Source organism: Mustela nigripes, chromosome 10 (genome assembly GCF_022355385.1).
Source record: "Mustela nigripes isolate SB6536 chromosome 10, MUSNIG.SB6536, whole genome shotgun sequence".
In the NCBI taxonomy this organism is placed as follows: Eukaryota; Metazoa; Chordata; class Mammalia; order Carnivora; family Mustelidae; genus Mustela; species Mustela nigripes.
In genome coordinates, this window is record NC_081566.1 from 30,570,200 (window position 1) to 30,582,917 (window position 12,718).

General features: G+C 49.7%; 1 protein-coding gene and 1 pseudogene across 1 annotated transcript; one reads left to right on the forward strand and one right to left on the reverse strand.

Moving 5' to 3' along the window:
- Nucleotides 1-478: 478 nt before the first annotated feature.
- On the reverse strand, nt 479-9,589 carry DEGS1 (delta 4-desaturase, sphingolipid 1). The gene is made up of 3 exons (XM_059412927.1): nt 9,377-9,589; nt 4,099-4,841; nt 479-984 (listed from the first exon to the last, which is right to left on the reverse strand). Exons 1-3 carry the CDS (start codon nt 9,456-9,458, stop codon nt 838-840), a joined length of 972 nt encoding a protein of 323 aa, XP_059268910.1. The 5' UTR covers nt 9,459-9,589; the 3' UTR covers nt 479-837.
- Nucleotides 9,590-9,699: 110 nt separating this feature from the next.
- Nucleotides 9,700-11,691, forward strand: LOC132025532 (F-box only protein 27-like; annotated as a pseudogene).
- Nucleotides 11,692-12,718: the final 1,027 nt, after the last annotated feature.

The following is a 12,718-nucleotide window of genomic DNA, read 5'->3' on the forward strand; positions in this document are numbered from 1 at the left end:
TGGAGGCTGCTTGACATTCTCTCTCTCCCTCTGCCTCTCCCTCTAATTAAAAAAAAAAGAAAGAAAAATGAAGATCAAAAAATAAAACACTTCACCACGTCACACTCCGTTTACCCCAGTGACACAGTTCAGCCTGGGGTACTGGCCCCGTGAAGCCAGCTGTCTGCTGTCAGACTGCACCCCCATCCTGCTGCAATACAGGGGGAGCAGCTTCTAATCTGAGAGTCGCTGCATCTGGAAAAGGAAGTTCAGTGTTGGATGTGATCGATCACAGTAAGTCCTTTATTTACTTATGAGGCTCTGCAGGATTCAGGAGTGTGTTGTCTCAGTTCCACTTACAATAGTAAAAGTTAAAAATTCAGCTTACAGGGAAAGATCTTTCCAGATTTTAGGGGCGGGTGGCGGCATTTTAAAGTAAACTCACCCCAGTACTGTATTATATAAAGACAGTAAAGTATGAAAATGTGATAAATACTACTGTGATTAATAGCTCAGTTTATTAGCTGCTTTAATAAAGTACAACTTTATAGTGAAAATAATGTACTAGAAATAGCTTTTTTTAAAGCTTCTTTACAATACGCTTACAAAATGTCAGGCATCAGGGAAACTGTCCTCAACAATGATGATGCGACACACACGCTCCGTGGGAGCAAAGCTAAGCGCGGGCTGGACAGGCTGACAGTGGGAAGCCAGGGAAGCTCCGGGGACCGCGGGGCTCACGCTTGGGACCCACACGAGGAGCCTCTCCGCCTCACTGGGCTTCGATTAATAGCGCAGGAAGCCCACTTTGCAGCCCTCGTGAAGCTCCACAGAGAATTCCTTGAGTCCAAAGGACCTTCACTCCAGGACCACCTTGCCTTTCTGATGCCGCTTCATTCTCGAGTAGGGACTTATGGTGTCATCCGTCACGAAGTCATACAGTACTCTAATCCACGAGTTGTAGTGGGGCAGGTTGTCGTAGTACTCAGCGGCGATCTTCCTCACCTGCGAGGGTAGACATGCAAAAGTGAGTGCTGGCGGAGTCCGGCTGGACCGGATGTAACGACCAACTCCGGACACAAGCACCAAGAAGAGGAACCACCCTCTGGCTGCCTCCCTCCCCAAACGCTCATATATAAGAGCCGCGGCCGGACTCCAGCACAGAGCAGTTCGACAGTGACATATACTCGACCCTCTAGGATCACAGACTGTCCCATCAAGCTCTGAATGGCTGTCTGATTTTATTATTATTATTTTTAAATATTTTATTTATTTATTTATTTGAGAGAGCGAGTGAGCAGCAGAGGCAGAGGGAGAAGCAGGCTCCCCGCTGAGCAGGGAGCCCGATGTAGGGCTCAATCCCAGGACCCTGAGATCACGATCTGGGCTGAAGGTAGACACTTCACTGACTAAGCTGCCCCCGAATGGTGCATTTTAAATAGCTGAGCTACAGATGAAAGTTATATCTTACTAAATCTGTTACAAGAAACCTTGTCACACACACCTGTTAACATCGTGCACTGTAACCACCGTAATATAAGGATCCAATAAACAGCAGGGACTTGCTGAGGACACAGCACAGAATGCTCCCTGAAAGCACACCTGACAGGAAGAGCCGCTAAGGGAAGACCAGAGCTCTGAGGACACCTGTCACGCAGCTCAGGACTGTGATAGCAGGCAGCCGGCAGGAAGGGAACAGACACTGCTCACCATGGGCCTTGCGGCAAGTGATGTCCGAAGCAAGCAAATTCTCAGGTTGGGGAATGTTCAAGAAACCCAGTAAGATGGGGGCGCCTGGGTGGTTCAGTCCGTGAAGGGTCTGCCTTCAGCTCAGGTTGTGATCCCGGGGTCGTGAGATCGAGCCCCGCAATGGGCTCCCCCTACTCAGCAGGGAGTCTACTTCTCCCCCTGCCCCTCCCCCATGCGGTCTCTCTCTCAAATAAATAAATAAAATATTTTTTAAAAAGATTTAAAAAATAAAAAAGAAAAAAAGAAACCCTTAAGTTAAGGTACAGTTGACCACACAGTTGAACTACACAGTCTGAGCCACATGGGTCCACGTATACACAGACGTGTTTTCACTAAACACAGTGCAGTCCTGTAAATGTGACTTCTCTTCTTTGCAATTTTCTTAACACTTTCTCTTCTCGAGCTTACCTCACTGCAAGAACACTGTATATGATACGTATAACGTACAAAATACATGTTAACCGACTGCTTATATCAGGGTTCAGCTTGCTATCAACAGTGGGCTAGTAGTTATGTTTCGGGGGCATCAAAAGTCACATGTGGATTTTCAACCCTGTGGGGACTTGGTGCCCCCGCTCCTTGTGTTGTTCAAGGATCAACTCTGTGGTTAATGTTGATGTTGTTTAAAGGGCAACCAGCTTTGTACCCTCTCTGAAAAGTAAGGGGAAATTCACTTCTTTAGTGAAGAGGCGAACGAGACCTCCCCTGCCGTCAGGCGTGTGCACAGGTCAGGCGACACAAGACACATTACACCTGCTTTCAAACTTGGCTCCAGTTGCATGGTTTTTCCCCAAACATTTTATTTTGAAAAATGTGACACCTACAGAAAAGTTGAAAGAGCAGAACAGACACCTCAACGCCCTTTACCCAGGCCCACCACCACCCTAAGTCGCTTCCTGTCTGCATGGACATACACCATCTAATATGCTCTCTCTGCTGAGCCTTTGGAGAGCAAGCTGCGGACATGTGACAACTGACCCCTAACATGCCAGCCCAATACTCAATATGGACCTCCTAAGAACAAAGACGTTCTCCTACAAAGCCACCATGCTATTTTCACACCCAACAAAGTTAACAGCAACACAATATTCTCTGTGATATGCTATAGATTTAAAGCTTCCCCACTGACCCAATGTCCTCTCTAGACCTCTCTTTTCCTCGAGTGGGAATCCACTCGTAATCAGACGTCAGAATTAGTTCTCACGTGTTTGTAATCATGTCAATAGTTAAACTCTTGTGAAGAAATCCATTAAATTCAATTGGGTAGATATGATGGCATAAAATATTTGGCAATAGCTCCCATGGGGCACCTGGGATGGCTCGGTCGTTAACCATCTGCCTTCAGCTCGGGTCATGATCCCAAGGTCCTCAGATAGAGTCCCACATTGGGCTCCCTGCTCAGCGGGGAATCTGCTTCTCTCTCCCTTGGTCCCTCCCTCCACCCACCCCGGCTTGTGCTCATTTGTGCTGTCAAATAAGTAAATAAAATCTTTTAAAAAAAAAGTTAACTCCCTTATATCAGAGCTTAAAAAATTTAAAAAAACTAGTATTACATTTCATAAATATCCCCTTTTTAGAATTATGGAAACACTTTTTGGTAATAAACTGTAAAAGCCACCGATTTTGAGGAAGGGAACTCTAATAAAAGAATTCACCAAGAAGATAAGCGAAGTTACAAAGGTGGGCCTTTGCAGAGGACGGAGGGATGGGGGGTCAAGCTGTGTTCTTTCACGTCCTCCACAAACAATACACTGCTGCGTGGGGAACAGGCAGGCCCTGCCTGCAGAAAGTTTGCCACCCTGGAAACTGTTTATTAATGCACGGGCCAACTGCGTGGGACGTCTGCATTTCCCAACAAGCCAACACATAAATCTTAGCCCATCAATGTAACAGCGATGAAAGCAAGGTGAACTTGAACTCACTTTGTACAGAACTCCTTTCTCAATCTCTGACATAGTTTATAAGTCAGCAGATCCTCCAGCACTCCGGACCCAAGGGCCACTGCTAGGCTTTGGGACTCAGAGGGAATGTGGATGACTCTAAGGAGGGCACACAAAGGACGCACACCTGTCGTTTGCTTTGATGAGTTAGATGGGCAAAATACACCAGAACCTTTTATTATTTTTTAAGGTTTTATTTATTTGAGAGTGAGGGAGAAACAGGCTCCTTGCTAGGCAGGGAGCCTGAGGGGGGAGGGGGAGGCTCAATCCCAGGTCCCAGGGGATCATGACCTGAGCCAAAGGCAGACATGTAACTGACTGAGTCAGCCACGTGTCCCTACTAGATTCCTTTTAAAATGGGAAAGCTGAGACTGATTTTGGCCATAAAGCCCCCAGAAATTAAGAGTTTGTGTCAAATCTCTTTACTTACCAGTGGAAGGCTTTTTCCAGGAATGTTGGGGAAGTCATGGTGCTCGTTATGGTAACCCACATTGAAGGTGAGCAGATTCAGAGGCCCGTAATACGAGTAGGTTTCATGTCCCTTGAGGAACATGTAATGTTCGGCTATGAAATGTCCAGAAATCGGGTGCAAACCTAGCCCCAGTAAGGATGCTGCCAACATGTAGACCAAAGATTTAACTCCCAAAACATAGTAAATTATAATGTCAAAAGTGACCTGGATCACAGTATTAATAATTTCCAGGTAAGAAATGGGTTTGGGGTTGATGAAGAGAGGTCGAAAAGCATAAAAGAGAGGCTGAAGGACCACCCATATAAACTTTCTGAAAGTGGTGCAGAAAAACCAGCCTTCAAAATCAGTGGGAATATCCACATCGATGCCATCACCCCCAAGGTAACGATGATGGTCCATGTGATACCTCTTAAAGGAGATTGAGTAGGGAACGCCAATGGGAAGATTGGCAAATATGCCAAACCAGCGATTCCACATAGCTCTGTAGTGGCCAAAGGCACTATTGTGGGAGACCTCATGAATAGCCAGAGTCACAGAGTGGTTAATGCAGCTGCCGAAGGCGTACGCCCAAAATATGACCCACTTCCAGTCCAGGTCCTTCACTAAGTAGAACGCAACCAGCTGGGTGAGAACCATCATGGTTATAATCCAGATCAAGTTGGGATCGGGTTTCATCAGGGACTTTATCTCTGGATACTTTGCTGTAAAGAAAAACAAACCAGCAACTGAGAAGAGCACACACTCGTTCTGCAATTATGATTAAATCAACACCCATTAAATTAACGCATTAATTAATTTTTTTCTTCTTCCCAATCATGATATGCCCTCCACTAGAGGCTTTATCCACTACAGGGAGGAGTATATTCCAATAGTAAAGTTATCAAATACCGCATCACAACAAATCTGTGCAGGAAAAATTAGCCTCAAAATCTAGACTCCACACAGAACAGAAAGAAAATTACAAATGAGTAAAGATTTTATGGCGCCCAATTCCCTTTTCACCCCTAACAGTTCTTTGTATATAAAATTGGTAAGTTTTGCAAAGTTGCGATCATAGTCTGATAAACCTATTCCAGTGTCTGACAGAAGGTACAACATATGCATATACTTTCGTATCATGTATATGCAATGTACTTACATACGATATATATTTGTTGTAAAAGACACATACTTAGATCTTATAATTTCCTTTATAATGATGGAATCACTTCTAGTTGCCTGTCGTAACTTCTACCCACTTCCCTATTTTTAGACATTCAGATAGCTACGATTTCTGCCTGTGTGGCCTCCTGACAGGCATCAGGAAATCAGGATAATGTGTGAGAACTGCACGGTGCTAATTTGTCAGATTCTTTTTTGCACTGTTGAATCTACATGCAAATATCCAAGTATGACCAAAAAGGCCAGTAACAGAATCTCTGCATTTTAGGCAAGTGTCCTCTAAGGGCAAATGCACACTCTTCTCTGGATCTTACCCACCCCCTCCTCCCACAACAAGAGGGAGCCCCAGGGTCTTTGGTGTTATGTGTTGCTGAGTAGGTATGACCCAGGACAGCATGAGGGGAAAGGACCTTCTTCTTGAGCTCGGTCATTCAGATGAAGAAGGGAAAGGAGCAGCTTCATCCTCATTCCTCTACATGTGAAACAAGGAATTCAATGAGAGCTTATACTGCAAGGCAGACTACCGAAGTCCGGTTTTACAGATACAACATGCGGGTGGAACTAACCCAAGTGGATAACTCCCCATTTTCTCTCTCTGCTCCCTAAACTCTAATCGTCATTGGTTTAGTTCATTTTATCAACAATGAATAATTTTGGAGGCAAGAGACAAAGAAAAAGTAACCCTAGAGGCCTAGAAGTGAATTTGTCTAAAACTACTTTTCCTTCCATGTCATTCAGTAAAATATGAGCATCTGGGGAGCAATTCTCCAACAACAGAATAACAACTGTTCAGTTCATTGGTGGATAAGAAAGAATTCCTTGAAAAATTCATTCAGTAAGTAGTAGTATGTGTTTCTGCTCCAGCATCTTTACCTTATTTAAAACTTGGTTAAACTGACACATCTGACAAAGGATAGAAGGCAATACACATTCCAGATAGTCTAAAATGACGAAATTCACCTGCCTCGTTCTCAGACAAATCAAGTTGCTCCAAGTAATTCCGTACCAAATGCTGGCAAAGCTTATTTTAGTACATAAAAATCAATACTACAAGGGTACCGCTATAATTAAATAGGGAAAGAAGGTGCTGGTTATCAACATCCAAAAAGATGAAGATGGACCCCTTCTTCACTCCATACACAAAAAGTAACTCAAGACAGATCACAGACCTCAATACAAGAAAACTATAACACTCTCATAAGAAAACAGAAGTAAATCTCCATAACCTTTGTGATTTCTTAGATACTATACCAAAATCACAAGTGACCAATGAGCACATGAGAAATGCTCGACATTATCAGTTGTTAGGAATACGCAAACTGAAACCAAAATGAGATGCTGGTTCACACATGATAAAATGGTTACAATGACAAAGACAGGCAGTAATCAAGATATGAAGAAACCGGAACCCACACAAGTTGCTGGTGACAGTGTAAAACGGTCAGCTGGTTTGAAGAATCTGGTTGTTCCTCAAAATGCTAAACACAGAACTACCAATGACCCAGCAATTCCACTCCTCGGCAGCTTTCCAAGGGGAATGAAAACATATCCATCTAATAACTTCCTCGTGAGGGTCACAACAGCATTATTCGTAGTAGTCATAAGGTGAAAACAACCCCACAGTCTAGCAACTGAAGAATGAATAAATGAAATGTGAAATAGCCATACAGTCGACTTTTCCTTGGCGGATAAAAGGAATAAAATACTGACCTAGTACAACATAGATGAACCTTGAAAACAAAATGGTAAGGGAAAGAAGCCAGTCACAAAAGACCAAGGACTGTGTAACTTCATTTATAAGAAATGTCCAGAATAGGGGCCCCTGGTTGGCTCAGTCAGTTAAGCGTCTGCCTTCTGCTCAGGTCATGGTCCCAGGGTCTTGGGATCGAGCCCTACACTGTGCTCCCTATGCGGCAAGGTGTCTGGTTTTGCGTCTGCCTGTCCCCCTGCTCATGCTCTCTCTTTCTCAAATAAAATAAAATCTTAAAAAAAAAAAAAGTCCAGAATAGGTAAAATCTCCAGGCACAGAAAGTAGATTAGTGGTGGCCTAGCACTGAGGAGTGTGACCGGAGAACACAGGAACTGCTTTTGAGTATGGGGTTTCTTTCTGGGAAGACAAAAATGTTCTAAAACTTAGACTGTACTGGTAGTTACACAACTGTGTGAACACACTAAAGAACACTGAATTGTATGCTTTAAATGGATGAATTTTATAGTTTGTGCATTGTCTCTTAATGAAGCTGTTAAAAAACACGGTTTCCCTGTGGATGGGCAGTAAAAGGAGCATTTCTTGTGCTGTATTACTTGACCCACTAATAACGGTCTCGTTCCTAGCCTTCATTAAGGAGGTCATTTTTTTTCTTTTAAAAAAAAGAGACATAGAATCTTAAGCAGACTTCACGCCAGCCTGGAACCCGGCTTGGGCGGGGGTGGGGGGTCAGTCTTGACCTGAAATCAAGAGTCAGATGCTCAACCAACTAAGCCACCTTTCAAATGAACTTTAAATATAACTCCAAACACACATTTAGCATACAGGTGTCAGTTGTTAAAAAACATCCACGTTCTCACGTTCTGTCAAGGCTCTCTCTTCCCTGCCCAAACCCAGCCAATTCCAGAATTATCTCTTTATCATTTAAGTATTCTCATCTTTCCTGGGGTTATTCCATCTCCACTCCTGAAATGGGATACTGAGCAGTATTTGCACCTGCAGGGAAAAGGGCTACTATATTTTTACTGAGGAATCTGTCATCCTTTTACTTTCCCAGTGAAATGGTTCCGTGATGTTAAGTATGTGGAGAAAGGCTCATTGTCAAGATAAGCATCAATAGGCACCTTTTCACTACCTTGATTATCTGAATATTAAATGCACGGCTAAGTTCCAGTACTGAGGCACTGGGTCTTTTACAAGGTGGACACCGCACTGTTCTTACCAGGTGTGTTGACTGTCTAAGGCATAGATCAAATGTATCAGACACTGTCTCTCCTGTGTAATCATGCAAACTATACGTTTTAATTAAAAATAAAAAGAAAGCACACACCCAATAACCGAAGTCTCTTAAAAGGCTATCCTGAATACCAACTGTAAAGATTCAAGCTACCAATTTACTGATTCCATTTTTTAAAAAATCCATTTTAACTGGACCTACTAACTCCAATTTCTAAAAGCATGAAATTCCCAACTCTAGACACCCCAGCAAAATTTGGGCTGGCTTTCTCTGCTCACTGGGCAGGCAAATGGATGTTGAGAAGAAAAGCCAGGTAGGGGCTTTGTGAGAAATCATTCCTCCTATTCGACTTGGCACCCGCTGGCTTCCTGATTTTTTCGAAGAGGTGGAGAGCATCTGCCTCGATCGGAACCCCTGCACCCCTCCTCACTCTACCTACTCGTCGTCGTTAGAGTGGGGCTACCAGGGACTGGTTCCTGCGAGCGCCCAGCGGGGTGGTGTCTGTAACCCACTCAGCACAGTGTCCGGCCCCGGCGTCAGGAGCGGCCTGGGGGCAGCTCGTGGCAGCTGAGCGCGCCCTCCACCTGCAGGGCCCGCCGAGGCCTAGCGAGCCAGGAGCGAGGGGCCCTGGATGCCCAGTGCGGGAGCAGCCGGTTAAGCTCGGCCGATCTTCCGTGCGCGGGTCTTCGCGGCCTCCAGGCGTGCCCCCGCTCGCAGCCCACAGCCCCCTCCCCGGGCCAGGACCGCTTGCCGGCGTTAGCCCCCAGGAGTGCGGCGGCGCGGGGCTCGCAGGCCCAGGACCACGCCCTGCCCCGCACCCGCCGGCGCCCGCGCTCCCGGGGCCCGCGCCGGAGGCTCTCCGAGCCAAGGACGTGGTTGGGCCTGCCGGGAAGCCCCCCGCCCGCCGGAAGCCCCCTGGACGCCCCCGCCGGGACCCCCGATCCCCCGAGCGCCCCCTCCCTGCCGGAAACACCCGGACCTCCCCGCCGCGGCCCCCGGGACCCGGCCCGCCGCGAGCCCCCACAGGCTCTTTAACTGGCCGCGGGCGCCCGGGCGCCAGGCCGACGCGGAGAGCGCGCCCCCGCGGCGGGAGGCCGCGCGCACATAACGGAGCGCGAGCCCAGCCTCACCCAGGATCTCCTGGCGCCGGCTGGCGTGGGGCTGGTCCGTGTAGACCCACTCGAAGTCTTCTCGCGCGACGCGGTTCCCCATGGCGGCAGCTGGCGGACCCGCACCGGCTCTCGCTTCCGGCCCGGTTCCTCCGAGGCAGCGGCGCGGCAGCTCCGGGTGAAGACAGAGGCCGGGGAGGAACCCTGCGGCCCGGCCCCGCCCCGCCCCGCCCCGCCAGCCCATTGGTCCTGCGCCGCCGGAGGGGGGGGGTCTCCTCGCCCGCCCCGCCCCCAGCCCGCCGGCCCAATGGTCCTGCCTCCAAGTCCCCGCCCTCCGACCCCGCCCTTCCATCCCATTGGTTCTCTCCACGGTCTGGCCCCGCCCCACTGGCCGCGCCCCGTGACGTCAGCGGCGGTCGCTAGACTAGGCTGGCTGCCCTCCACCGGCTGTAACCGCGGCGGGCTGCCGCAGCTGAGCGGTGTGGGGCGTGCCGTCACTGGCGGCGCTTCTCGGCGGCGGCTGGAAGCGGAACCTCAGGAGGGCGCGGGCGCGCGGCCGCTCGGGGACAGTCGCGGCCACAGCCTCTTCTGCGAGGGCTTTCTGTTCCAAAATTAGGCACGACTTCTCCTTTACAGAAGAGGCTTGGGCTGAAACAAAGAGGAAGATGTTAGGACAGCAGAGAGCCACCGGCGAGGAGCCCGGGCTCTCATCCGGGTCACCGCCGCCCCTGCTCTTGGAGTGGACCATGGACGCCGGGACCTCCCGACGCCGGCGCGCCCGGGTCTCCGCGCGGGAGCCGGAACCCGAGGAGGTGCTGGACCTGAGCCGGCTCTCCCCGCAGCTGCTTCTGCTGGTGCTGAGCCACGTGCCCCCGCGCACGCTGCGGACCTCCTGCCGGGAGTGCGGGGACTGGCGTGCCCTGGTGGACAGCCAGGCTTGTGGATGCGCATCCTGGCCCGGAAGTAGGGCGCCCTGCTGCCGCTTGTCCGCAGCTGCCTTCCGGCTCGCCTCGACGTTAGGCCCGGCCTCCTGAGATGCCTCCAGGCCGGTCCTCCTGAGCCCCGCGTCCTCCTGAGCCGCTTCTGCAAGCTCCGACAGTTCGGGCGCAGCCTCCTCCTCAATCCCTGCGGCCAGGAAGGCCTCCAGGGTTGGACGATGCAGCACGGTGGGGACGACTGGGTGGTGGAGGTAAACCTGACACAGGTGCCCGGGGCCCCCTCGCAGAACTGCTTTGTGTCTTCCTACAAGTGGTGTAGCAAAAAGCAGGTCTTGGACCTGGTGGAGGAGGGTTTGTGGCCAGAGCTTCTAGATAGCGGCAAGATTGAGATCTGTGTCTCTGGTGGGGAGCCCGAGACGACTATGGTTGTGTGTACCGACTCCTTGTCCAGCTTCTAGATGCCAGGCTGAACGTCCTGGATGAATTCTCTTCCTCCCCGGATCCCGTCCAGCAGGGGAACAACCACTTCTGCTTTCAGGTCACCCACGTGTTCTCCAACATCAAGACGGGCATGCGCTTTGTGTCTTTCAAACACTGGGGCCAGGACATGCAGTTCTGGGCTGGCACTATGGAGCCTGTGTCACCAACTCCAGTGTGGTCGTGCGGGCCTGACTGTCCTAGTGGAGAGCTACCCTTGAAAAACAACCTCAGCGGTGCCTTCCGGGACCTGGGACCGCTGACCAGGACTTCTCATGAACCAAGGATGGATATCACCTCTCTGGGATCCTGGGATCGAGGGGCCGCTGGGCACCCTCTTCAGGTTCTGCAAACTACTAGAAGAGACTTCTTCCGTCAGAGCTACGTACTGCTGTTACAGGGCAGTCCTCCCCTTGGTGAGCACGGAGGAATGCTGGACCTGGAGGGGCTCTTGATCCTCCCGCCGGAGGCCATCTGCTCAGCCCCACTCCCCTCTGCCCTTGCCTTTCTGCTTCAGGGGCTTTATCGGTCCCTTTACAGAAGGCCTGCCTTCTCTGAAGTGGAATCTCGTCCTTACTGCTGGGAAAATTCCAGCCACCTCAGGTGGCAGACGGAATGTCGGCCAGCTTTAAGGCGGGGACCAGGTCTCAAAACTGAAAGCCAATTAGCCCCCCAAAATGTGTGCAGATCCTCAAGGACCCCAGTGATTGTGTGGTGTATAAAATTATTATTTTTTTTTCGGCCTGAGTGGCTCAGGTTAAGTGTCTGTCTCAGCTCAGGGCATGATCTCAGGGACCTGGGATTGAGCTCTGCGTCAGGCTCCCTGATTGGCGGGGAGTCTGCTTCTCCCTCTGCCTCTCACTGTTCCTCTCTCACCCCGCTCATGTGCTCTCTTTCACAAATAAACTCTTTTTTAATTTATTTTTATTTTTTTAAAGATTTTATTTATTTATTTGACAGAGAGAAATCACAAGTAGATGGAGAGGCAGGCAGAGAGAGAGAGAGAGGGAAGCAGGCTCCCTCCCGAGCAGAGAGCCCGATGCGGGACTCGATCCCAGGACTCTGAGATCATGACCGGAGCTGAAGGCAGCAGCTTAACCCACTGAGCCACCCAGGCGCCCCATAAACTCTTTTTTAAAAAAAAATTTTATATTGAAAAGTTCTGTAAACATTGAGAGAAAAATATATCAGCAACAACTATCTGCCAATCTCACATAATTTATTATTTTGCCAAAAAGAAAAAAAACCCTACAATTTCTTCCAGCATTCCACCTAACAGAATTGCTCAGAGTGGCACACACTGTGGCCTCGGAGCCTGGGATGCCGTGTGTGGGCTTCTAGTGAGAATTGGGTGGGATCCAGCCAGGTCCCCTTCCTGGGTCAGGTAGTCCTCCCTGCTGAAGGATCCCTCCCTGCATCAGGGGTTCCCTCCGTGGTAGGGACCTGGGACTAAAGGTCCCCTCTTCATGTCAGGGGTTCGCCTCCCTGGTAGGGACCTGGGCTGAAGGATCCCTCCCGCAACAGAAAGTTCCCGTCCCTGGTGGGGTCCTGGGGCTGAAGGTCCTCCCCAGCATCAGGGGTCCCTCGCTGGGGGGACCCAGGGCTGAAGTTTCCCTCCCCATATCAGGGGTCTCCTGCAAGTTGGGACCCAGGGCTGAAAGTCCCTTTCCTGAGTCAAGAGGTCCCCCTGCTGGTGGGGGTCCGTGGCGGAATGATCTCTTCCCATGTCAGGGGCCGTGCCCCCTCTCGCCCCCCACCAGCTGGTACAGAACAGTTCAGACTCAGGGACTGAAGGTCCGGTGACCTGGGAGCAGCCAAGCACGAAGTTGGGTTGTGTGTTAGGTCTCAGTTTGCTGACTGGGACAGAACACAATTAATTCCTTCTGTGGCCTTGTGATTGTTTTTTTTTTTTTTTTTTTTTTTTTTTTTAACAGTTCTCCCACTTTTA

Bases quoted from the DNA above. Each gene is read 5' to 3' on its own strand.
- DEGS1 (XM_059412927.1), bottom strand. From the start codon at position 9,458: ATGGGGAACCGCGTCGCGCGAGAAGACTTCGAGTGGGTCTACACGGAC. The intron at 4,842-9,376 runs GTGAGGCTGGGC...TTTTCTTTACAG, and splicing joins CCGGCGCCAGGAGATCCTGG to CAAAGTATCCAGAGATAAAG. The intron at 985-4,098 runs GTAAGTAAAGAG...CTACCCTCGCAG, and splicing joins CTGGAAAAAGCCTTCCACTG to GTGAGGAAGATCGCCGCTGA.